Raw genomic sequence first — 26,666 nt, forward strand, 5'->3', positions numbered from 1 at the left:
CCTTTCTTTCTTTCTTTCTTTCTTCCTTCCTTCCTTCCTTCCTTCCTTCCTTCCTTCCTTCCTTCCCTCCTTTTTTTTTATTAGTTATTGATTGACCTTTATTTATTTATTGTTTATATGTGGTGCTGAGAATTGAACCCAGTGCCTCACACCTGCTAGGCAAGTGCTCTACCACTGAGCCCCAGCCCCAGCCCCAGCCCTGTGAAAGGTCTTTTGAACCTTTTCCGGACAGCCTCCCTGACTCTCTAGACACCCACGAGCCCCTCCCCCTCTTCATTCATGATTCTTCTCAGCATCTTAGTGGAAGTGGTGTCCTGTCCCTCTGTAATCCATGTAGACAGACGAGCAGGCTAAGAGAGTAGGGAATGTCCCCTGTACTCGTTCCTCTGTGTTTGCCAGCCACACAGGTTGCTCAGCTCAAAAGCTGGGTCCTGCCAGGTGCCGCTACACTAGTCTGTAATCCCCACAGCTCGAGAGGCTGAGGCTGGAGGATCACAAGCAGCCTCAGCAAAAGTGAGGCGCTAAGCAACTCAGTGAGACCCTGTCTCCAAAAAGGGCTGGGATATGGCTCGGTGGTCAAGTATCTCTGAATTTAAACCCGATATCCCCCTCAAAAAAAAAAATGGGCCCTGTAGGTCCAGCGGGCTCATGCGATTGGTGGGCACTCAGCCCCGTCCCTTATTGTTGGGTGATATTGGGAGCTCTGCTGTCTTGCAGGAGTGGGTGTAGGTGTGTCCAGGAGGGCAGAGGTTCCATATCGTTGCCTGATGACCTTGAACGGACACTGAGGGCACCCTCATTTCCCCTAAGCAAGGCAGACTGTGCTGTGCCAGCAGGTGGGGGACTCCTCTGTCCGGTTAATGTGGGTTACTGTGCTAGACCGAAGGGTCCTGGCAGCCCAGCCCTTGGACAGACACCACGCAGCACACAGAGCTCAGGCGGCAGGTGCATGGAGCACATCAGGGTGCAGTTCTCTACACCTGCAGGGCCCGAGTCATTGGGCAGGTTTGAGGAACCATCGAGCCTCGGGCCCCAAAAGTGCACACCACCAGCTCATAGCCATCTCAGGCTGCCTGGTCCCAAGCAGTCTTTCATTCACCCCAAACAGTTTAAGACCTTCGGGAAAGACAGCAATGAAAAGGTCCCTGTCCTCAAGGAATTTACTGAGAGACAATGTATAAGCAAGCGGGGCAGAGAGCAGTAGCAGCCTCCAGATGCACAGAGCAGGCGCACAGTGGGCCCTCAGGAGGTCTGCCCTGAGTGAGCCAGGTGCAGGAGGGAGAGTGAGAAATTCCCCCGGGAAAGCTTCGCCAGGAAGGAAAGGGAAAAGTGTGGATGTCACAAAATAATTGAGAGTGATGGGGTCTGTAGCACACGCCTGTAATCCCAGAGGCTTGGGAGGCTGAGGCAGGAGCATCGCCAGTTTGCAGCCAGCCTCAGCCTTAGCAAGGCCCTAAGCAACTTAGTGAGATTCTGTCTTAAAATAAAATATAAAAAGGGCTGGGGATGTTGCTCAGTGTTTAAGCCCCCCTGGGTTCAATACCTGGTACCAAATAATAATAATAATAATAATAATAATAATAATAATAATAATAATAATAAAAAATAGGGGAATGGCAGTGTAGGAAGAGCTAGCTTTTGTTTGCACTTACTTTTGATCAGATGTGTTTTAAGCATATGCCACTTGTCATCCCTTACCCTGGTGATGAATCCTGTTGTCACTACTCCCCATTTACAGCTGCATAGTCCCAGGCCAGAGAGGTCACGTTCACCCCAAAGCCAGGAGGCCATAAGTGGCAGTCAGATTAAGGGTGGGCTGTCCAGAGGACCAAGGGTTAGGGGGAAAGAACACCCCAGTCACTGAACCACATATCAGGCCTTTAGTGGGTAGAAATCACATATTGTCCCCCTTCAGTGATAGGGGACCTCAGTGGGAAGGAGTTGGTGAGGTACGTCCGAAGGAAAAGGACAAGTTGAGGCCATGTTCCTGGAGTAGGGATGACATTGGTTTGTAGTAAACACTCAGGGCCCCCACCCAGGTTCTGAGAGGAAGGACACCCAGGCGACAGGCTTCTGCATTAATACAGTATGTGCGTTTTATCTCTGCAGACCTCGCAGACTGGGTTTAAAGAGCCCAGCTCAATACCATTAGTGTCTATCTGCAGAGGACCCTCGGGAAAATTGATTAGAAAGTGGGCTTTTGCATTGGGGCAGGGCTGGCTGGGCCTAATCGGATTTGAGCGAGAGATGGTATCTAATTCCCTGCATCTAGGAACTGGCTCGGGGACCTCCCTGGGAGCCAGCCCCCCTCCAACAATTTGGTTTGTGAATACATTAGCCACACAAGCCGAGGGGGAGAGGGTTTTGGGGAGATGGGGAAGGGACATGTGAAAGGCTGAGACAGGACAAGAGATGCTTCCTGCTCAGGTCTCGGGTGGAAGGTGTGTACCAGGGGCCGAGGGTGTTTTGGCTCATTGTACCCCTGGGGAAGGACACTGGTTATTGTATTGCTTGTTATTTATTGAATCCCTGTGTGCACAGTTTCCCCTCTCATTTCAGTCTTTATTTTAAAAGTAATATATTCACATGGATAATAAGAAAGATAAACACTGAGACCAGGCGATGATGGGTACGTTCTTCCTGCTTCTTGGTCTCCTGCACGGTCCCCCCAGTGTGGTCACTGTTACCAAGTATTCTGTGACTCTTGTAATCTTCCCACAGATTTTCCATGTGTATTCATGAAAGCTTCACTAATCTCTCCTGGAAACCTGTGGGGGAAACCTGGGTGTCCCCATTTTGCAGATGGAGAAGTGGAGGCTCAGGTTGGTTGGGTACTAGCTGCAGGGCCAGGAGCCAAACTGTGCAAGGTCTGCCTTTAAGTTGTGGGGTCTTTTGTGAAATCACGTGCCCTTCTCAGAAACAGAGAGGGCTGCTCCAAGCTCCTCAGGAAACCCCTGGGTTCACACTTCTTAAACCCCTCCTCTCCCCGGCCATCCATCTGCTGTCATCTTGCAGGGAAACTTTTGAGGGCTTCTTTTAGGGCTTCCTCCCATTGGGCATCCTTTAGGAGCAAGGGAAAAGTAGGTTTAGATCTTGCAGCTTTCTCTGGATCTTGTGGGTACTGTGTTGCAGGGACCCAGGTGGGGAGGATTGGGGTGGCGTGGGGGGGGGGCACAGCAATGAGTCCTGGAGGATGAGTGTGACATCAGAACCTAGGGTCAGCGTCCAGCTTCACTACACATAACAGTAGGCCCAACCTCCTACGTTCTCAGGGGGTCCAAATGGTATCCGTGGCCTGGTGCATCTCAATAAATATCAGCGATTATTAGTATTACTAGCTAGATAACCTCTAATACACTAACCATGCACTCTAGGCAAATTGCCTTGACCAGAATATAGGAATACAATTGTTCTTATATTATTATACTATTATTTAACATCTAATGTTTAAAGAAAACTGTTTACACAATAAGTAGTATTGTCTTAAATAGAATTAGTGTCTTGCCAAGGTTTGGAAGAGATATTCAATAAATATTCTCATTTTTGTTTCTTTCCTTATCTTAGTCTAAGTCTAATTAAAGTGAACCAATTTTAATTCCATCTTAACACATGTATTGAGCACTTGCTGTTTACTTGGCACTCTGAGGGCACAGGGATGAACAGGCCATAGACCTCAACAGACAGATCATCAAATAGAGGAGGCCAATTGCCAATGGGGGCATTGGAAATAGTCCAGGTGGTGAGTTTTGCCAGGAGGGAAGTGGCCGACACCAGTGGACTTCTGGCTTCGTGTTCTCCAGGACCTCGTTTTCCATTCTGAGAAGTGGAGCTGCCTCCTTCTCTTGCTCCTTGGTATTTGGAAGATATGGAACAACCTGGTTGATGTGGTTTCAGTCTTGAGGGGTCAGGAAGGGCTGAGATCTTTCTTCCTACCGCATCAAGTACCTACACACACACACACACACACACACACACAAGTACCTAAACACACACACACACACACACACACACACACACGCCTGCCCCAAGCCTCCTGGCTCTGCCCATTTGCAGGGCTGCAGGAACACAATCCTCCAGTCCCCCTTTCCTTGCTGTGTCTTCTACAGGCACAAGGGCACATCTGCACCCGGTGGCTCCTGACCCCTCCTCCCCTGAACCCTGTCCAGCTCCAACCCTGCCCCCCTCCCCCAAGAAGGTTTGTAAGGATCAGAATAGCTCAGTGCCCAGTGCTGTACTGTGAAAAGCAGAAATATGTAACAGCTGGATTACGGGGAGATTATTAGCTCTGCTTAAAGATTTTCCGCTTACGCAAGGATTAGCTGCGGGGTTCCTTTAAATAGCTGGCTTTACTAATGCATCTGTAGCAAGGGAAGGCTGGATGGGAGGAAAAAGGACAGGCGTGGGAAGCAGGAGGCCTGCATTTGAAGCCAGAGGAGTGACGGTCATTCTCCTCTAGGAGCCTGGGCTTCCTTGGCGGGGAAGTGAACAGAAGCCCCCCCACCCAGCCCCTAGCATTGAGCAGGTGCCCGTGGGGAGTGCTCAGGCCGATGTAGAGGGCTGGTCAGTGCATGGGGTGATGTGGATTGCCCTGCTGGTGATGTCGACGCCCTAGCTGGCCTCTGCCCCATCTCCATCCTGGTGGCCAGCCTTGCCCCACCTGCCCTCTTCCTGGCCCCGCCCCCTGGCCCATCCCTCTGTCCAGAGTTCCCACTGCCCCCAGTTCCCAGGATGGGTGCTGCTGGGGGCACCTCTGTGATTGGCACATACAGGTCCCACGGTCGAGTGTGCCGCTCCCCACCAGCTCCCCTGCGTTCTGGCTAACACCTCCTGGACTTTCAAGGCAGCCTCTTCCGCCTCCTCCAGGAAGTCTTCCCTGACCCATTTCCCCTCAGGAGGTTCGGACAGCCGTCTCTGTGCTCCAGTGGTCCTGTGAATGCGCTGGTGTGCATGACCCTATTACAGCCCTTGAGGACACTTCATTGTCCAGTGGCTTTGTTGTCCTTGGTCACTTGTTCATATCTGGCATGGCATGGTATCAGGAATGGAGCTAGTGGTCTCAGGAACAGGGTCCTCCTGTTGGGCTCAATAGACCTGTGCTACATGAAATTAAATAAACGAACAGTGACTCCCAGCAGGGTGCGGCAGTGCAGGCCTGTAGACCCAGGGACTTAGAGGGCCAAGGCAAGAGGATCATACATTCAAAGCCAGCCCCAGCAACTGAGCGAGGCCCTAAGCAACTCAGTGAGATCCTGTCTCAAAATTCTAAACAAAAAGGGCTGGGGATGTGGCTCAGTGGTGAAGCACCCCCAGCACCAAACAACAAAAATAAAACTGAACAGCAACTCCCATTTGTCGGAGGTAAATGCGCCCAGGCACACGGTGCATGCTGGACCCTGTCCCCATACGCTGGAAGCACACAGCATGTCCTTGCAGGCAAAACTCTGGTGTTGGATCATAATCCCAATAAATCCTGGCTGTGTCCCAGCCGTGTGACCTTAACCAAATGACTTGCCCCTGTGTTTCCCCCAGCTATAAACCAGGACCAGGTCGCAGGGTGCGATGGCACATGCCTGTAATCCCAGAGATTCGAGACTGAGGCAGGAGGATCTCAAGTTCAAGGCCAGTTTCCACATCTCAGAGAGACCTTGTCTCAAAATAAAAACTAAAAAGGACTGGGATGTAGTTAAGGGTACAGCACCCCTGGCTCACTGCCCAGCATGAAGGGGGTCATAAGAGTTCTGAGCCCCTGGTGTGTGGCAGGTGCAGGGAGTTAAGAGGGATTGAACCCCAGTGTGGCAGGGTGGTCACTGGGGACCCTGCGCTCCCGTGTGGTTCCTCCCAGGGCTCAGGTTGCTGAGCTTGCGGTCCCCTCCTCCCCTGCTTCTGTGAACTTTCTCACTTCCCCGCCCACCCCCAACCAGTCAGCCCAGAAATAATCCAATTTTACTTGATTATTAGTCATTATTTCCTGCTGCTGTTTTTATTTATTTTTTAAGCATTCTAGATTTAATTGAGTTGATTGATCAGCACGATGGCTGATTGGAGGGAGGTGTTCTGTAACCCTCTCCTCCCCTGCTGTCCCTCCACCTAGAGAAGCCCAGCCTGCCCTGGGGCTCCCAGGGTGCAGGCCCATTGGGTTCGGAGGGCTGGGAGCCAGGCACCCGGCTGTCCCTGGTTTAGTGACCTGAGGCGAGTCCTTTGCCCTCTTAGGGCCTCATCTGCAAAAAGGGGCTGAACTAAAGCAGCCTCTGATCCTCCCTCCCCCCTACAAATCGGTGGTAACCCTGCAGCTGATCTTGTCCTCCTTGGTCTGTGAACTAGTCATCTCTTTGAGGTCATAGCCCACCCCTGTGCCCTGAGCTTAGCCAGGGTTGTGGGGACCCGGATGTGTGAGCCAGACAAGGGCTATGTCTTGTAGGAACCCATGGGAGAGGCTGGCTTCATAACCAGTGGGTTCTAAGCTCAGCAGTTTCGGAGTGGACCTCTAACTCTGGAAAGTTGGGTGTGAGTGTGTTGGGGCGGCATATGGGTTCAGGCCAAAACAACCCTCCTGAACTGACTGGCAGGTGTGCGTGTGCAGAGGTGATATGTGCTGAGTACCTATTGTGCCACGTGTTTGTTTTCTAAATGTTCACAGCAACCTTCTGAGTGAAGGGATGTAATATGAATTTTATAGACTAAACACTGAAGCTCAGAAAGGCTAAGGTGGCTTGCTTACAACACACAGCAAGCGAAGGAGAAAGGTTGACTTTGAACTGAAGGCTGAAGGATGTCAGGCTTGCCCTCTTTTCACGGCTGCAGACCACATTCCAACATGGTGTGCCTATCTTAATAACTAGAGGAAGGATGAAAACGACCAGCTAATTTCTCCCAGTACCACTTCTATTTCCATGTTTGCACATTATCTTCCTGAGAGACCCTTTAGGTAACATGGAGTGACGTACCACCTTCTATTCTTCTAAGTGCTCTTTTCTCTCCTCTGAATTTTGCCCTTTGATTCATGCATTTATGAAGCACCTATAGGGTGTCCTCGTTCTGAATCAAAGTCCCTGCCTTCCTGGAGATGGCCCTGGGTGGACAGATTATAAACAGGTGAACAGATAAGTCATAAAAGCTCAGATACTGAGAATGGCTGTAAAGAAAACAGAGCGAGAAACTGAGGGAAATAATGGTGGCCGTTTGTGTATCTCCTTTTGGATTATCTGCTCATTTTTTATTGGATTTTTTGTTTTTTAATATTTTTTTAAGTTATGTTTCCAATTTCTTTTTAAAAAGATTTATTGGAGGGCTGAGGCTGTAGCTCAGTGGTAGAGCACTTGCCTCACATGTGTGAGGCACTGGGTTCGACCCTCAGCACCACAAAAAAATAAATACATAAAGATATTGTGTCCACCTGCAACTAAAAATATAAAGTAAAATAAAAATTAAAAAAAAAAACAGATTTATTGGAATAGTTTTTGCTTTACAGAAAAAGTGCCAAGGCCTCGTGCAGGGATCCTGGGAACCCTGCGTCTGCTCTCCCTTTGGTTGGTGTCCTGTTACTGCAGTAGACTGGCAGACCTGCCCCCTGACGCCTTACTACAACCTAAGCTCCTACCTCTCTCAGATTTTGTTGGTTTTCCTGCCACCATTCTTCCGTGAACCAGCCAATCCAGAACCCCCCACTGAGTTCTCTTTTAGTGTCCCCTGGTGTGTGACACTTCCTTGGACCCTTCTTGTGTTCTGTGACCTTGACAATTTTGAGGCGTGCTGACCAGCTGTTTTGCTTTTGCGTTTTCCAACTTTGTTTCCATTTGAGACCAGGATGCTGAGAGGCTGTGCAATGTCAAGGTCCAGCTCAGAGTGACTGAGTTTGAATCCTGGCTCTGCCCCCAGCCCCGCTAAGTGACAAGAGCCAGGAAGCCTGCCCTGCCTCGGTTTCCCCACCCTCACAGAAGAGGCCTGGTGAGCTGCTGGTGAACTCGTGTTCTTGGAGGTCCCTGTGGGATCCTGGAGGGACCAGTTGCCCTGAGGTGTTCACTTCCTCTCCCAGGAGCTGGGCTGGGAAGTGCAGAGGAGGGGAGAACGCGGCGTTGCAGGAGGCTCACACTTTACATGGCTTTGGGAGATGATGTCCTAAATTGGTCCTCTCGATAATTCCTTGATGTAGTAAGATGGAATCTCCCCTGTCGTGTGGATAAAAAACCGGAAGCTCAGGGGTCAACAACCTGGGGAGTTCACAGAGGAAGGAAGGGCCTTGAACCTGGACCTTGGTGGCCAGAATGGGCAGGCAGCCCTGGGCGGTGGCAGGTAGGGCCTGGATCCCAGATCCTGGGCTGGCAGGATCTGTTGTGTGTGCCTGGCTGGGAAGACACATGGAGACTCGAGAGTTATGGATTCCCAGCCGCTACACGAAGTATTGATCTCAGGCCATTGTGCGATAGCCAGTGTTTCATTTTGTAATGTAGATTTTTTCCCCCTTAGATGATTTCACATTTAACCCTTAAGTTACCTGGGAAACCAACATGTGCCAGTGAACCAATCTGGCCTGGCACCTGGCTTCCCAGGTGGGTCTCAGACCAGAAGGCCAACTGTCCCGCTTCCTGCTCGGGGCATCTTCAGGCCCCTCCAGATGGCCAGGGCTATCTCTGTCTTCCAGAAAGGGAAGTAGAATGACATACCTGAGAGCCTGAATGACAGCCTTGGAGCTGTCGCAGAGACCAGCACCCTCTCTGGGCTTGCTCTCCAGGCAACGAGCACAAGAGCTCAGAAGACACCTCATGCTCTTGGTTCTATCTTTAAGCCTGAGATGTCAACTACAAAATGCGTTCCACCCTCGTCAGGGAGCTGGGAGCCACAGCTCTAAGTGTGCAAGCTAATAGTTCTTGTCCTAGGGGGACAGTACGTGTGCGCTTATGTGTGTGTGTGTCAGAGAGAGAGACAGACAGACAGTCAGTCAGACTTGTTAGTTCAATGTACTGTGAGGACAAAGAACAAAGAATTTTGGTGCTGAGGCTGGAAGCCAACACTTTCCCTCAGTTCGACCAGGGCACATGGGCTCCCTGGGGCCTCTGGCTGCTGTGCACTTGACATTGGGAGTTTCCATTCCACCCACTTGGAGCTCTACCCCCACCTTCCACAGCTGTGTGCAGAAGATACAGCCCCAGCCATGCCTCTAGCTCTCAAGGACATGCTTCTGCCTGTCCCCTATCCCCGAGGTGCGCCCAGGTTTGGGGGCCTGTGAATGGCCTGGTTCTCCCCAAGCAGCAGCCCTTGCCCGCACCCACCTTTGGTCCTTTTGGACACCTGTGACTGGAGGCCACGCCTGGGGTGGCACAGAGAAGAGTGCTCAGGCCCGCTTAGGCGCACTTTGTGGCTGTCCCTGGCCTCAGCCCCTCCTCCCACCTGGATCCACGGGAAGGAGGACCAGACCCCTTCTCCTCTGACCTCTGCCAGGGAGGTCTGGCAGGAAAGGGAAAAAGGAAGGGGGCTTCTCTAGAGACGGCTGTCCTCCGGCTGTTCACTCCAGTGGGTACAGGAGTCCAAGTCACCAAGCAGCTGCACGGCCCAGTGCTGCAGCCTCTGGTGCCTAGGTTGATTCCGTCTGTGACGCTGGGTGGACTCCAGAGTCCACAGAGCAGTGGGACACCAAGGCCTGATGCTCAGGCCCCAGGAGGGTGCTGGGTAGCCTAGGCGGGTCAGTGGGACCCACCTGCAGTCACAGGGCTTTCCCAGCAGATGTGTTGGGAAGGGAACCCCTGGTCACCACCCCTTCCTGCACAACTGCCCTTCCAGTCTCTCATCTCCCCCCTCCCCGGCAGCAGCTGTCCCCACCTGAGTCACTTGGGCCACAATCCCTCCGGTGCTGGTGGGGGTGACTCCACCTCTCCAGCCCGTGGCAGGGTTGTGCTGTTACCAGCAGCCCCTTGGAGGGAAGAAGGTCGCATTTGTGAGCAGTGATTGAAATGCAAAATAACATTTTGATCGAGCCAGCAGGCTGTTTATTTATCAGATCAATAGTCAACCACCCCTCTGGAGAAGTCAGTGTGATAAGTGACGCATTGCCAAGGGCAGCCTTGCAAATCCAGCCCCTCCCCCAGTGGCTGGGATTAAGGGAGGGCCACGGGGCCTGGCAGTGACCCCAGCTCTGCTTTCCTGTGTCCACGGTGAGCAGGTACATGCTTTCCCTCATTTTCTTCTGATACCCAGTTTCCAGAGGGCAAAGTCAGTTTACGACTGATTCCCGGAGAGTAGATGCCAAAGCCCAGGGTTCAAGCCCAGAGACTGCCGTCCAGGGGCCTCCCCCCTGGGCTCTGTTGGTCTTTTCGAGGGCAAGGAACAGGAGGTGCCCCGTCTGAGCCAGTCCTGCTTCCCACAGGTTTTCATGCATCCCGTTGACTTTGGTGTTAAAATACCTTTTCTTCTCCTTCTTTTTCCTCTTCTTCTCCTTCTCCTCTTCCTTCTTCTTCTTTTCCTCCTCCTTCCTCCCTCTTCTCCTTGCTCCCTCTTCTCCTTGGTCATCTTCTTCTTCCTCTTCTCCTCCTCCTTCTTCTTTTTCCCACCTTTTAAACCAGATTTCTCCAAAAATGACTTTCAGGCCCTAAGTTCTCTCAGTTGCTCTCCAAACACATGACATGGTTTTGAATGCTTTTTTTAAAAAAGAAAGAAACCAGGACTAGTGGTGCACACCTGTAATCCCAGCAGTTTGGAAGGCTGAGGCAGGAGGGTTGTAAGTTCAAAGCCAGCTTTAGTGCGGCCCTAAGCAACTTAGCCAGAATCTGTCTCAAGATAAATAAATTTTAAAAAGACTGGGATGTGGCTCAGTGGTTAAGTACCACTGGGTTCAATCCTTGGTACAGGAAAAAAAAAAAAAAAGAGAGAGAGAGAGAGAAGAAAAAAGAAAACCCAGTAATTAAGGAAAATCCATACATTGTAAAGTATTTAACCAGGATTACTGGAATTCGATAGGAATGGATTTCAAGGTTGATTCCTTAGTCACTCTCCCAGGGACAGTGGACCCTGTGTCTCTGGACTCTGCTCCTGGGGTGCTGGCTGGCTCTCCTTCTTGAACTCTGGCCTGGTCTTGTTACTCAGGTCTGTCACTGTCACATTCTGAGCGGGTACTGGGGGTGAGGACTGCGGAACACGGGTTTACACAGCGTTACCTGATGTAAACTCTCAGGCCTCCTAACTCAGCTCTTCAAATACTTCTTGAGCACCTGCTGTGTGTCTGTGGGTACTCTAGATCCTAGACTAGAGTACAAGAGAGACCAGTCCCCATGGATGGGGAGCAGAGCCCCGAGGTAGGGCATGATTAGCACAGCCAGGAAGCAGCTGGGGTAGTCTGGGGCGCAGCTCAGGGGTACAGCACCTGTTAGCCTGCAGGTGACACCGGGCTCACTCTCCAGCCTGGGGAAAAAAGAAAGGAAAGAAAGGGGCTCTGGAGGCTGGGATACATAGATGGTGCCTCCCCCTACAAGTGGTTGAAGGAATTGGTGATGTCATCCAGAGTCCCAGTCCTTGCGCAGAACAAGCCCTTCATTTGGGGACACTAGTATCCTCCTTACTGAGATCAGAACCAGATTCTTGGTTGGCTGCAGTGACAGGTCCCCACCTGTCCCAGCTGCTGGTCAGCACAAAGACTGAGAAATGGACGCAGGATGAGGAAAGGATGCTGGGAGCCCCAAGCGTCCTCTGTCATCCCTGCTGTGCATCCAGCCACATAGAAGGGGTCACAGGCATGTGACCTCATGGAGATCAAAAAAACATGAGACACCTGAACTGCCGGTTCCACCCTGGGCTGCAGAAACAGAAGTCTAGAACCAGTCAGAACTGGCCTGGGGGGCGGGGGCGGGGGCGGGGGCTCAGTGACACAGCACTGGCCTAGCAAGAGCAAGGCCCTGGTTCCAGCCCCGCACCACAGGGGGAGCGGAGCAGGACTTACCTGGAGACCTGTGCTCAGTTCTGATGCTCCTGTTTGGACAGAGAAGATGGATCATCCTCAGTGACCCTAGAACGGTGGCCTTTGTGATCAGGGAGCGGGAAGCTGCTCCGGCCCTCTGGCAGGCTGACTGCGGAAGGGGTGAGACTTATGCTGTGGAGTTGTATGAACTCTAGCTGGAGGAGAAACAGTTTGGTTCTTCACCAAGCACTTTAGTTTTTAACTTCTACCGTTGTGGCAGGGCTGGGGATTGAACCCAGGGCTTGACACTTGCTAGGCAGGCGTCTCCACTTGACTACATCCATGGCCCACAAGGCACTGGAAACGAAACCCCAGAAGCTGAGGGATCTAAAGCTGCTGCCTCCTGGCCCTGAGGTCCCCTGTCCCAGGGTCCTCCTGAGGCAGGCGGCCACCTGGTTGGGAGGTGGTGAGAGGGGCTGAAACCTGGGATAAGATGGCCTAGAGGCTCAGAGGTCTTGGCTGCCTGAGGCCCCTGGCTGGATTGGCCCTGCCAGACCCTCCCTCTTCTCTCCTCCCTCTCCCTCCCCCCCCTGGGAGAAGCCTCCCAGTTCTTTGGCCCCTCCCCCTCTCAGCCCCTCCTTGGAGGGGCTCCTGGGACCATGCTGTCTGGATCCCCCACTGTCACCCTGTGTCCTCCCCTGCTTTCCCGGGTGGCCCTGGGCACTGACTGACTTTATACCACTGGAGGATTCCTTGTCACAGCAGAGTGGGCAGCGCCGACTCTTACTCTCCACACCTGGGCACAGAAGTTCCTATTGCTCAGGTAACATTTCGGTGACGGTGTTTGGCAGGAGCCTTCTCATGAGGCGGTTCTGGGGCCTTCCGGTTTGTGGTTCTGCCATCTTCCAGGGCCTTGGAGTCCCCAGAGGGCTTCCAGGGACCTGCAGATGGAGGGGTTGCAGGAGGTAGAGGGGCAGAGCAGTCTGAAATGTAGAACTGGCTTTCCTGAGGCAGGGACCTGGGCACCTGGACCACAGGTGTATCCCCAGGGCTGGAGCAGGGTCTGGGTGCAGCAGATACTGGGACAGGACCTGAAAGTATGAGCGAGCCAGCGAGAGGGCGTGAGCTATTCTTTTGGTTAAGTAAGCCCCCTCCTGTGAACTAAGGCACCAGGGAACCGCCCATGCTCACTCGCCTGAGCACAGGCACTGCTTGGGCTTCAGGGCTACTGGCGGCAGCAACTGAGGCTCTAGAACATTCTGCCTCTGACCCTTGCTCTTCTCTGCTGCCAGCTTCCATATTCTTTCTCTCACCGCACACTGGTGGGACACACGACTTGCTCAGTTCTTGAGCTCTCTGCCTTGCTGCTTCTGCCCCCAGAGAGGCAGCCCTGGCACCAAAACCTCATGGGAGGGACCGATTGTCCTAACTTGGACATCTGTAAGAATCTGGCAATTCCTTTGAGTATGTATGTGTGTGTGTGTGGGGGGGGAAGGACACCCCTTTTGCCTGAAAAGGGACTTCCTTAGTGGAAGTGCCTGCTACCTGGGGGGATGGGTAGATGCATGGGGGGCGGGGGTGGGTGGAAGATGGGAGGAGAGAGGGAGGAAGAGTGTTTCTTGCTGGAAGACTGAACTTTTTAGAGACAGTAAGCAGAAGCCGTCTCCTTATTACCCAAAGGGGGTGTGAGAACACCTGCTGGAATTTACTGAGTACTTTATGTTTTCCAGGCACTGTCCTAGGCTCTTTTCTGTATTAACTTGCTAATTCTCAAGACTACCCTGAGAGAGGCGTAGTATAATTCTCATCCCCATTTTACAGAAAAAGAAACAGAGGCACTTTCTGATTCAATAACCCAGTTCATAAGGGGCAGAACTGGGATTCGAACCCAAGCAGTCCAGCTCTACACCAAGCCACATAGCCCAGCCCCAGGGCCCTTGTGAGAATTCAATGCCATGTGCAGAATTCACTGTGGAGTCTGTTCAAGGACAATGGGGGGACGTTGGTGCCACCCCACTGCTTGACATAGGGGGGAAATCAAAGCAGGTTGAAGAAGAGGTGCCACATGCCTGTAATTTCAGAGGCTGAGGCAGTAGGTGAGCAAGTTCAAGGCCAGCCGGCAGCTTAGCGAGATCCTGTCTCAAAATATATATAAGAAGGGCTGGGGATGTAGCTCAGTGGTAGAACACCCCTGGGTTCCATCCCCAGTTCTGGGAAGGAAAAAAAAAAAAGAGGAGGTGAGATAAATTCCCAGATGGCAGATCTCCTGTAGCATCTGAATGGGAGGACCCAAGGGGTGTGTTGGGAGCATATTCTGAACTTTGGACGCTCTCCTTCGCCCTCACATACCTCTTTGAGATGGTCAGACCCAGAGCTGGCTGAGCCAGCTGAAATAAGAGCCCAGGAACTTTGGGGCCTGGCATGGGGGCACTGACTGAGCGGACCCACGTTTCAAAGGGCCAGCAGAGGCCGTCTGCAGGCTGGGGACAGGACCCTCCCTGCTGTCCCGGCAGCCACTCCACATCCAGTCATCTCTTTCTGCTTCAACAGCCTCTCTCTTCTCATTATGATGGATGCAGCCTGGAAAACCGTGGATAAAAAGCCCTGATGGAAAGACACTAATTACCCATCATTATTTTCCATGCCGTAATTTGTGTGGAACGAGATTTCCATCAGTTGTCCGGGATCAGCCTGGTTTTGACTAATCTTTCTGACGACAAGATGCTTAATTACAGATATTTGCCAGAGTTCCAGCATGCGCAGAGGGAAGCCAGCACTCTCTGGAGCCACAGAGCTGGAGGGTCATTTTGTAGCCTTGGCCCCTGGGGGCCCCCAAGGGAGAAAAAAGAAAAAGAGTTGTAGGAAGTTAATTCCTGGGCTAGGTTGGGTGAGGCCCTAGGTTGGATCCCCAGCACTGCAAAACAAATAAACAAAAAAAACAAAACAACAACAACAAAAAAGAGCCGGGTGCAGGGGTACAATCCCAGCTGTTCAGGAGGCTGAGGCAGGAGGATTATGAACTTAAAGCCAGCCTGGGCAAGTTAGACTCACAATTTTAAAAAAAGAATGGGGGATGTGGTTCAGAGGTCTAGTGCCCCTGAATTCAATCCCCAATTTCAAACAAAATAAACAGAAAGATATTCCCAAGGGGGGCAAATAAAATCAAACCATCACCAAAGGAAGTGTGTTAGTGGCCACCTGGCCAGGAGGGTGGGGGTGGGAGGGCTGCTTGGTATGTCAGCTCATCCTCCTGGGCAGGTCCCCAGCTCAACATTTCTAAACTCCAACCAACCTCCTAGGTATCCCCCAACACTCTGACTCTCTGGTTAGTGACTTTGAGCAAGTCAATTTCAATGTTTCAGGATCGGCAGAAGGATCTTTGAGAACCTAGGATTTAGTGGCTCTCACTGTACCAATGTGTCCTGCAAAAATGTTATCTAGTGTGGAAAGTTGAAAGATATATAGGCTAGATTTCAATCACATAGAAATGATCAAAAAAAAAAAACATTATTAGAATAAGCCATTCAGACTACCAAGGGGAAAGATTAGTTGAAATTAATGAAATTTCTGAGTTATATAGCCGGGTGTGATGGTACACACCTGTAATCCCAGCAACTCGGGAGGCTGAGGCAAGAGAATTGTGAGTTCAAAGCCAGCCTCAGAAACTTAGCAAGGCCCGAAGTAACTTAGCGAGACCTTGTCTCTAAATAAAATATAAAAAGGGCTGGGGATGTGGCCTAGTGGCTAAAAACCCCTGGGTTCAATCCCTAGTGCCAAAAGAAAAAAGACATATATAATTAGTGGGCCTCAGTGCACAGAATAGCATCTATCGTAATGCTTGGTTCACATCATGTTTCATCTTTGGGCTGTTCCCTGTTTCCCTCCCATGTAGTAAGTGCCCCAGGAATACATGTCCAACAGGAAAGCTGGGACCTCAACAGGGATTCACATCTTGCTACGTGGTTATCCTGCATTTTAAATACTAATTTTTTGTGGGGGCGGGGGTTACTGGGGATTAAACCCAGGGGTGCTCTAACACTGAACTATATCCCTAGTCCTTTTTATTTTTAATTTTGAAACAGGGTCTTGCCAAGTTGCCCTGGCTGGGCTTGAACTTGTGATGCTCCTGTCTCTGTGTCCTGAGTTGCTGGGATCAAAGGCTTGTGCCACCCAGCTAGGCCTTGAAAACTATTTTAAAGGAAGTTCATCTGTTATTTCTGGTGCCTGGGGGTTGATTTGTAACAAATACAGCCTTGCTGGAGGGCCTGAGAATCTGCCTTAATGAATGGCTTGAAGATGCTTCAAATTAATCACTGAGATGTACCTAAGAGTCTCTCAAGTGTTCAGAGACCATTTTTCTTCTGTAGAGTGGGCTCCCATTTCAGTCTGGCTGATCCTCAATCTTCTTAGCCACTCCCTTGCTGTCCTGAATTATGGCAAGTTCCTTACGGGATTATCCGCAGTTCTAGATCTAGGGAGCTTGGATGAGGGGTAGGGGTTGGCTGGGTTTAACCACAAGTCTGCCAGCTGCTGAATTTTCTGGAAGGGGTTTTCTTGGGAGAATCACCACGGCGTTAACATCTACTTACTGCTGGCTGGGGAACCAGCATTGGCTTCAGCTTTTTGCATTCACTGGCTCAGAGAGGGTGACCTGGCTACTCCAAGCCCACGGTACTGTGGGGCAAAACAAGCACATCCACTACCAGCATCCAGACTCTCAACCATTAAATGACATAGCTGCTTGTCCCTGTCCTCAGATGCATGGCCTGAGATCAGGGACAAAGAGGGCTCCAGGGGTAGTTGTTCTGCATGACCCTGATCCTTGTGTGGGGTGGGAGGATGTCACCCAGTCCAGGGGAGAGATCAGACCAGTCCCTACCTGGGTCCTGCCTGACCCCCTTGAGGCAGGTATTTCCCTGGGATTCCAGCCTAGAAACCTATGATTATCTCTTGCTGATACCCAGGAATTTCTCATCCCCTAGAGGTCTGAGGAAAACAGTTCAGCAGCTTGGGTTTCATTAGAATGTTCGAGATTCTATTGGTCTCTGTTCTAGGATCATCTTCAACTCTTGGCTGACAGAGTGAGTGTGGCAGAATTGGGGGAAGTCCCCTGCTCCCAGCAAGTGCAGCCTGGAGGTCAGGCTGCTCTGGGGCCCCATATTGGACACTGAGGAGGCCGGGAACAGGGTCGGGTGGGGGCCAGAGAGAGGCCACGTTGGTTGAGATGGTGAAATTGAGGCCAGGGCAGCTCTCGCTGAGCTCCAGTCCCCAGTGGATCAAAGGGAAATGATGCCTCAAGGGACTTCGACCACTGGCCATTGCTCTTTCAAGAGGCATCTGTCCCCTCCCCACGAGGAGTCGATAGTCATCGATCCAGCTGGGAGCAGGGTCCAGCCACCACAGATGATGGACTCGCTGGACTCCCTCCTCCCGGAGCACAAGGGCTTCAGCCTCCTGTCCCTGTACGGAGGCTATCTGGACCCCACCGTGGCCACCCACTCCAAGGCCAGGTTCTGAGGCCCAATGCCCTCTCTAGCCTCCAGCTTGCTTGTTCTTTCCTTCTGCTGTACCCCAGCCTCCACTCGAGAAAATGCCATCCTCCAGGCCCCTCCGTCTTCTCCTAGTCCCACTCTGACACCCTGTGCTCTCCCCAGGGACTCACCGCTCCTCTGCCCAGCTCTGCTCCTGCACCCCGTGTCCACCCTCTCTGAGCATGCAGCAGGCCAGTGGGTCTCACCTGTGGGCAGTTTTGCCCCCAGAGGGGATCTCTGGTGAGGTCTGAAGGTTTTCGTTGACATCTGTTCAGGGATCGCCAATGGTCTGGTACGTAGAGGCCGCAGTCTCTGGAACATTCTATAATGCAAAGACCAGCCTCCACACCAAAGAACTGCTCTGCCCCAAATGCCAGTCATGCTGAGGCTGAGGAGCCCAGGTCTCAGCCACTGGAGGACGTGGGGCTCCCCTTGTGACGCTGCCCCTGCAGAGTCCCTCCCTGCTTTCTGCTCTCTCTGCTGCCCACAGCTCTGCTGCAGACTTCCTTCCTCTTCCCTGGTATCCCTGCCCTCTGGCCTCAGCCTTCGCTCCTGGTACCTCCCCCTTCACACAGTCACTAGGAGGTGAGTGGAGGCACAGGGGCGAGGAGGCCTCACTCAACTCCTGCCCCATCTCTGACAAACTTCCCAGCAGGGGGTGTTGGTATCTGCCTGCGAGCCCAGCCTGTCTCAAAATTTAAAAAATGAAAAAAAAAAAAAAATTGGGGATGTAGCTCAGAGGTAGAGCATCACTGGGTTCAATCCCCAGTAATGGGGCGGTGGGGGGAAAGTGGTGGAAAAAACAAATAAAAAACACTTCCTATTGCATAACCGGCCCTCCTTTTAGGGTTGGAGCTCATTTCTCTGCCTATGATCTTTCCGGCTTCTCCCAGGCCCTTGAACTGCTTTGTTTTACCCAATGGTCCTCCAACTTAACACCCATAAGCACCACAACCATGCTGTGCAAACGAAATTCAACACCACTCCCACTCCAACACAGATTTCTGGGCCCCCACTATGCAGAGGTGCACGTTCCACACATGAGTGGGGCCGGGCGTGGTGGTGCACATCTGTTACCCCAGAGACTCGGGAGGCTGAGGCAGAAGGATTGCAAATCAGAGGCCAGTCTCAGCAATTTAGCAAGGCCCTAAGCAACTTAGCAAGACCTTGTCTCAAAATGTAAAAAGGAGAACAAATAATAAAAAATATAAAAAGGGCTGGGCCAGGTGTAGTGACACCCACCTGGAACCCCAGGGGCTCTGCAGGCTGAAACAGGAGGATCCGAAGTTGAAAACCAGCCTCAGCAACTTAGCGAGACTCAAATTATAAAATAAAAAGGGCTGAGGATGTGGTCAGTGGTTAAGCGTCCCTGGATTAAGTCCCGAGTACCCAAACCAGACAATAACAACAACAACAAAATGAGTGTTGTGGGCTAGGATCCAGGAAGCGCCCTGTTCCCTCCCCTCAGCTGCCACCAATGAAGGCTCAACAGCAGATTGAGAAAAGCTGACACTGATCTTTGCCATCTCCAGCCTTCCCGTCTTGATTTGTTCTTTACCCTTAGCATTTAACATGGAGTGACTGTGATCAAAGTGGGCGTCCCTAATCTTAAAATCTGAAATGCTCCAAAATCCAGAACTCTGGGGAGTGCCAACCCAACACCACAAACCTGATGATTCGGTGCACACATACACACACACACATTAAACACAAAATCATGTAAAATATTTGTGTAGGGCTAGGGATGTAGCTCAGTGGTAGAGCGCGTGCCCAGCATGCAGAAGGCATCCCCAGCACTGCAAAAATAATGTAGACATTTATGTTCAGCCCATGTGTATAAGGTATATGGAACACAAATGTATTTCGTGTTTAGATGTGGGTCCCATCCCCCAGATAACTCATGATACATATGCAAATATTCCAAAATGTAACACACAAAAAAATCAGAAAGTGAAAACACTTCTGGTCCCATGCATTTCAGATAAGGAAGGCTCAATCTATAATTCATTATCTACTTTGAGGAGAGAAAGGGGAAGAGATTAGTAATGATAGGGGTCAGTCAGGTGGGACCAGGATAGCCCAGGGCAAACTGGACGGTATGGACATGGTCATTTTTAGATACCTTAAATTCCTTCCATTCTCAACATCTCCCTCCTCATCAAAGAAGCTAAACATTACCACCACCACCAACAACAAAAACATTCCTTCCCCCCTCCCCAGTCCCCAAGTCCAGGAGGCCGGCCACGTGTTAAGTAGATGGTACTGGAAGAAGGACTGGAGGTACATACCCCTCCTGCGACCCCATCTGCTGACCTTTTGGCTAAACTTCTTGAAAGAATCATCTGAGTTTGCAATCTCCTGCAATGTGTCTCCACCATGCCATCATCCTGCCCTGGGGCCAGGTCACCTCCAGACTGCCAAGCACTGTGGACACTGGCCCTTTCTTCCCTCTGACTTCAAAGTCACACGTGACCTGCTGCTCACTCCCTTTCTGGACAGCTCTGCTCTAAACATTTCTGGGATGGGCTTTTTTTTTCTTGGCTACATCCTCTGGCTACCTCTCTGCCCTCTTCTTGGATTTCTTTGCCTCCGTCCTTCCTTTAATATTTTCTGTGAATGAATGAAGGAGTGAACTATGTCCTGGAGGTCAGGGAGAGAGGGAGGGCATGGGCTGCTTTCTCAAAGGGCCTAGTGGCTTCAGCAATGTTCTCCCCCTGCCTGGTACATCCAGTCAGGCAGCCCAAAAGGGCCCGTGCCCCTCTCCCCTCCAGAGAGTTCTCTACTCTCACCCACTGAGGCTCAGAAAATGAGGCTTTGGAGCTCTTGGGGACAGTCAGAAACTGACAAAGTTGAGAAGGAGAAAGGAGAAGCTGTGGCCTCCTGGGGGTCTTCATAGTTTGCAAAATGAATGAATGAGAAATGAGTAGAGCAAGACCAGAGGGCACAGCAGGGATGTGCTGTCAACACTGTGTCCCCAGGGCCCTTCCTGACACTCAGTGTTTGTTCAGTATCTGAGTGTCTGTGGCTCCTAGGACAGAGTCAAACCTTCCTGAGATTGGGGGCTGTGCCCATCCTCTGCCTGATATCTGGCCAGCAATTGACACGTGGTGGGTGCCTCAAATATGGGTTGACTGTCCCTGGAAAAGACATTTTGGTGGCATCTAATAATGATGGTCAGTGAAATGAGAAACTGGGGCTCAGGCAGTAGCAGCAGCTTCCAGGATTCCCAGGCCAACTCCTCCTGAGGCTGGGATCCGGTTTGCTTCCTTCTCAGCCCAGGCTCCAACCAGGGCCTGCAGTGGGTGGCTGGACATGGCAAGATACTCATACCCTTTAGGATCAAGGACAGGGCCAGCAACTCAGGAGGTCAGGGTAGGAGGATCACATGTTTAAGGTCAGCGTGGGCAATTTAGCAAGACCCTGTCTCGAGATAAAATTTAAGCTGGGCACGGTGGTGCATACCCCAAAATCCCAGTGGCTCAGGAGGCTGAGGCAGGCGGATTGCAAATTCAAAGCCAGCCTCAGCAAAAATGAGACCCTGTCTCTAAATAAAATACAAAGTAGGGCTGGGGATGTGGCTCCGTGGTCTTGTGCCCCTGAGTTCAATCCCCAGTTCAAAAAAAAAAAAAGGCTAGAGATGTGGCTAAGCATCTCTGGTTTCAATTCCTGGTACCAAAACAAACCAATCAACAAATAAACGAAGGGCTAGGAGTATAGCTTAGTGATAGAGCAATTGCCCAGCACGCGTGAGGCCCGGGATTCAATTTCTGGCAACCCCTGCGTGCGCACTCATGTGCACATGCGCACATGTGCACGCATGCGCTTGCAAACTTAAACGCACAAAGGAGGAGGAGAAAGCAAGGTTTAGGAACACAGCCGTCAGCCCTCCTGGGTGTCCCTGCTTGGTTGAGCCATGAGGTTGGGAAGGCACGTGGGAAAAAAACTGTCCTCCCCTGTCTGGGAGAGGCTTCACATGCCTGCTGTGCTTCTCTCAGGACAAATGCCTCCTGTACCTCCAGAGACAGTTGTTTTTCCCCCAGAACTGGGCATTGAACCCAGGGGCACTTGACTACTGAGCCTCATTCCCAGCCCTATTTTGTATTTTATTTAGAGTCAGGGTCTCACTGAGTGGCTTAGCACGGGGATGCTTTGCCACTGCATTCCTAGCCTTTTTAATTTTTTTTAAAAAAATTTGGGACAGGGGCTCACTAAGTGGCTTAGGACCTCATGAAGTTGCTGAGATTTGCCTCAAACTTGGAACCTCCTGCCTCAGCCTCCCAAGTCACTGTGGTTATAGGTGTGTGCCACCATATCTGGTTCCAGGGACAAATCTAAGTCAGGGGGCATGTACTACAATAACTACCATAGTGACTGTTTAGGTCGAGTGCATTTCCTGAGTGCCCTTCCTCTGGGGTCTGCTAGATAGGTGGCAGGGTCCAGAAGCTCTGGCCCAGCAGTAGAACTGGGATTCTCCTGTGAAGAGGAGAGCCTAAAGCAGCTATCAGGAGAGAAGAAAGGGATTAAAAGTTCAAGAGTGTGTGGTCAGCTGTCCTTCACGTGCCCTGAGGAAGGCATCTGGAAGGGAGCCCACAGGTGCCATCCCTGTCTGTGCAGGCAGATTTTCCTGCCAGGCTGATGGCATTTCCTGGGGACGCGCCACTGATGGTTGGAGGGGGTAGTAGGTGGCATTGTCCAGGGAGATGACAGGACACTGGCCAGAGATATGTAAAAAGGCCCCAAGGAGACTCTCAACCAGGGGAACTTCTACTAATTCAGGGGAGACTGGGGAGCTGCAGGGGCAGGGGGTCTCCTAGGACTCAGGAACATTCCATTTGGAACAGAAGAGACCCAGAGCCTCTGTCTTCACAGACTACATTCCAGGGGATTGTGAACTTGAGAGCAGGAGCCTTAGGTGGGTCTTTTGTCTTGGGATCTGCACCTCTCAGCTTCTGATTAGAGCTGTGTGGGGTAGTCTGGGCACAATGGCACATGCCTGCCATCCCATCCACTCAGGAGGGTGAGGCAGGAGGGTCACAAATTCTCAGCCTCAGCAACATAGTGAGACCCTTCTCAAAAAAAAAAAAGGGTGGGGGGGGGGGCTGGAGTGTGGCTTAGTGGTAGAGTATCCTGGTTTTAATTTCCAGTACCAAAACAGAACAAAACAAACAAGTGAAACCCCAAAAGCATAAAACAAAACAAAACAAACCACCTGTATGGAGCCAGAGTTCTCTCTCTGAACATCTGCAAATGCAGATGGGGAAACCCCTCAGAGGCTGTGTTGACCAAGAACTCATCGGTGGACCAGAGACAATGGAGGGCCCTCTGTCAGAAGGTCCACAGACATATTTGTGGTCTTGGTGTGTAGCTAGGGCCTGGGATGTGGGGTTGGTTTTGGGGGTGACTAGGCAACACTTCTCTAGGGAGTGACCAGTTTTTTCCGTGATGGGCTGCTGGGCAAAGGGGGCTGGCAAACAAGTTACCACTACCTCTGAGAGGTTCTGGAGGTCGGACCCTGGCCACTCCCCTGGGCCCTCCAGCACTGAGAGCCTCCCTCCCACCCGTCCAGGGGTCCTCTTTCCTTCAACTGGGTGGCGGTGGTTCCACCCAGAGCTGTCAGCCATCTTCCCAGCCTTCCCTTCACCTGTCCCTCAGGCAAAAGCACTGGCCTCCGCTCTCCCTCCACAGAGGAGGCTCACGGAGTGTCAAGATCACGTGGTCGGGACAAGGCCAGGCCTCCTGATATCTGTCCTAGAATATGGTTGGCAGCTTGGTTCCCTTGAACACCAATCTCCCTTCTGTGTGTGAGCCCAGCCCCACGGCTTTTCTTGTCCACACGCATAGAAGGAAGGTCCCCAGCTGGGATGTGGGAGGGTCACACCCTTGCGGGCCTTCTTCCCCACCCAGCATGGCTTGAAACCCAAGGGCTTTGGGTTAGGAAAACCATCTACTGTCCTGCAGTGACCCTGCCATGTTTTCCTGGTGGAGCAGGGTGGCTTAGAGGCTAAGAAAGTCCATGTTCAAGACTGGGGAGGTAGCTCAGTAGCAGAGCACTTACCTTAGCCTGTGCAAGGCCCTGAGATCAATTCCCAGCACAGCAAAACAAAACAAAGAAACTCAAGGTTAAGAAACAGTTGGGGGCTGGGCATGGTGGTGATTGTCCCTTGTCCCAGCTAGGAGAATCACTGGAGGCCACGATTTTGAGAACAAAAGACACAATTGGAGGAGGGGCAGCGGGTTCTGGAAGGCTCCCTCACGCTCTCTGATGGAGGCAGTTTCTTGGGGGATCCATAGGCTAGGTAGGAGATGTCCTCCCTAAGGGTTAGGAAGGGAAACAGGGAGGGGTCAGGGGGCTGCCTTCCAGACGCCCTCCATTACCAAGTCTGGACTAAAGCAAAGCCCAGAGGGCAATCGGTCTAGCTGGTGCCCCTCTTGCCCTGGTCAGAAGACTTGGCCTTGGTGGCAGTAAGGTACTGTAGGAAGCGTCAAGTTCGTGCTTACTCGTGCACTGGTGGGGCTGCCATCATAGATGAAGGACACGGTGGAATGGGTTATCAGGCCATTGTACTTAGAGTGCCCGATCCGGGGCTTGGCACCCGGGGGCAGTTACCTTGTAGCCGCCACCTGTTGTTAGGCAGGTAGGTTGGAAAGATATTTAGGCTGAACAGTTATTGCAAAGCGCGGGGATTCCTGATCTGAAGCTCATTGATCTAAACAGTTTCCTTGAGGACTCAGAAGGCTGCAGAGGTGATAAGGGTAGAAACTTGCTCAGGACTGTACCTCCGGGCCCTCAAGGCCACCAGCATCCCCAAGGGCTGGTCGTCCAGCCCCGCCCGGCCCCGCCCCGGCCGCGCCCCGCCCCGCCCCGCCCCGCCCTCGCACCTCCTGGCACTGACTCTGCTGTGTGTCCACAGGCTGCTGAACAGGATGTCCGCAGACGACCGGCACCTGGGCTCCAGCTGTGGCTCCTTCATCAAGACAGAGCCGTCCAGCCCGTCCTCGGGCATTGATGCCCTCAGCCACCACAGCCCCAGCGGCTCGTCGGACGCTAGCGGTGGCTTTGGCCTGGCCCTGGGCACCCACGCCAACGGTCTGGACTCGCCTCCCATGTTCGCAGGTGCGGGCCTGGGAGGCACCCCGTGTCGCAAGAGCTACGAGGACTGTGCCAGTGGCATCATGGAGGACTCGGCCATCAAGTGCGAGTACATGCTCAACGCCATCCCCAAGCGCCTGTGCCTCGTGTGCGGGGACATTGCCTCTGGCTACCACTACGGCGTGGCCTCTTGCGAGGCCTGCAAGGCTTTCTTCAAGAGAACCATCCAAGGTGTGTGGCGGGCTGCGCAGGGCTAGGGTGCAGGGTGTTGGGTGCAAGGTGCTGGTGAGGGTGCCCTGGCCCCCTGGAGAGCCGGGCCCTTCCACCTCTGGCACCTGGATGCAGAGCTTCTGAAGGGCTTCATTCCTATGGCTCAGGGCCTCTTGCCTCTGAATTCTGGACAAGGACTCAGAAGCCCCAAAGAAAGTTCACACAAATACCTAAAGATGTGTGCCTCTCACCTGGTGTGGGGAACACCCAACCGTGTGCCCCCAGCCAAAGAAGTTGTAGCCCCGTGGTAGAGCGCTTGCCTAGCACGAGGGAAGCCCTGGGTTCAACCTACAGGTGTGTGTGTTTGTGTGTGTAACAAAGCCAGTCGTGGTGGTGCACGCCTACAATCCCAGCAACTCAGGAGTCTGAGGCAGGAGGATCCCAAGTTCAAGGCAGCCTCAGCAATTTAGGGAGACCCTGTCTAAGGGGGAAAAAAAAGAATATTTTTAAGTCATAAAACCTATCATCTTGCCCTGCCTTTTCAAACTTAGTGGAGTATATATAAAGCATCCTTCTCTTATTTTTAATCTTTTGTTTGTTTGTTTGTTGTCTTATTTTTAATCTTTTGTTTTGTTTGACCTGTTCTGGAGGCCTCTTACATGGTAGGCAACTGTTCTACCACTAAACTACATCCCAACCCTTTTTATTTTATTTTGGCATGGGACCTGGGTTAAGATGCCCAGACTGCCCTTGAACATGGGATCCTCCACCTCAGTTTTCTGAGTTGCTGAAATTGCAGGCATGGGCCACCACACCAGCTTGCTTTAACTTCTTTTTTTTCCCCCTGTGGTGCTGGGGATCAAACCAGGGCCTCAGGCACTGGAGGCAAGCACTTTACCACAAACTAAACTCCCATCTCTGTTTTCATCTTTTAATTGCACAAGTAAGCTATGAATGTTTTCTCATTGTGAAGAATGCAGACGTGTCTGCAATGGGACAGATGCTTACCATGTTGGGATCCCTAGTTTGGCCTATCTTTAAGCTTTTTTCCCCCATTCATTTGCATATTAGCTGAATCATGCTCCAATGGCAGGGGGTGTGTGTGGCTCTTTCTATGGGTACTGGAGTGAAGCAGTCTGATAAAGTGTGCCAGAGCCCTCGTGGGTCCTTCTGTACAGTCAGTTAGGGGTATTGGTGGGTACACCTTCACAGGGCTGATATCAAGTTCATGGCACCCAGAGCCTGCTGTGAGTCTTACTGCAGCAGGGCTGGGTCAGAGCACTTACTTCCGTTTTTTCAGCCAAATTTTCTATGGAGTACCCACTAAGTTCCAGACATTGTTGTAGGTGCTGGGACAGCATAGACAACAATCCGTGCTCCCCTAGGTACTTGAGAGGTCCTGGTGCCCTCCTACCGGACACTCAACTGCAAATCAGATAGAGAAACCCAGAGACCTCTGTCCTGTCCCTGATCCTTTGTCCAAGGCCCTCTGTCGCCTACCTTCTTCCCCCAATTTCTCTTTTAGCAGAAGCAGGCTGAGCTTCTCTGGGAGGATTCTGTTTATATCATTTAATAAATATTTGTTACGGTTTCTTCAGGTGACAGTTTGTTCGGCCAGTTGAAGGCATTAGGGTTGAACTTGTTTTCAGGTCTGTGTACTAGATGATGATGAGGCATGGGCCAGTCACCTGGGCCCCTGGGTCAGCCCTTTGCACCCATTACCTTGTAGCTGAACCTTGGGTGTGCTGCCTCAGAGTCTCTGTGTGCTTCCATTTCTTCTCTAACCATTCCTACCTCACATGGACCTGTAGTGATAGATGAGCAAGTTAGTATATATGAAGCACTTAAAATATTGCCTGGCATCTAGGAAGTGCTAAGTAAAGGTTTACAATTATTATTATTTTGCTGTACTGAGAATTGAACCCAGGGGCACTTTACCACTGAGCTATATCCT

General features: G+C 51.7%; 1 protein-coding gene and 1 long non-coding RNA gene across 6 annotated transcripts in view; one reads left to right on the plus strand and one right to left on the minus strand.

Annotated features, from left to right (window-relative positions):
* Esrrb (estrogen related receptor beta) overlaps positions 1 to 26,666 on the plus strand; it is a 162,240-nt gene that overhangs the window by 83,310 nt on the left and 52,264 nt on the right. For all 4 annotated transcript variants that reach the window (XM_048799058.1, XM_048799059.1, XM_015494225.2 and 1 more), the window contains one exon: positions 24,324 to 24,733. In XM_048799058.1, coding sequence (XP_048655015.1) covers positions 24,324 to 24,733 — 410 coding nt within the window. The remainder of the gene's footprint in view (positions 1 to 24,323; positions 24,734 to 26,666) is intronic.
* LOC125615327 lies at positions 10,768 to 19,868 on the minus strand. 2 transcript variants are annotated; one of them, XR_007345915.1, is made up of 4 exons: positions 19,726 to 19,868; positions 17,619 to 17,734; positions 11,924 to 14,461; positions 10,768 to 11,388 (listed from the first exon to the last, which is right to left on the minus strand). It is a non-coding gene; the product is annotated as an uncharacterized LOC125615327 (long non-coding RNA). The 2 variants fall into 2 exon arrangements; XR_007345914.1 differs by having other exon boundaries at positions 11,924 to 14,703.

The sequence above is a fragment of the Marmota marmota genome, unplaced genomic scaffold, assembly GCF_001458135.2.
Source record: "Marmota marmota marmota unplaced genomic scaffold, marMar, whole genome shotgun sequence".
Classification (NCBI taxonomy): Eukaryota; Metazoa; Chordata; class Mammalia; order Rodentia; family Sciuridae; genus Marmota; species Marmota marmota.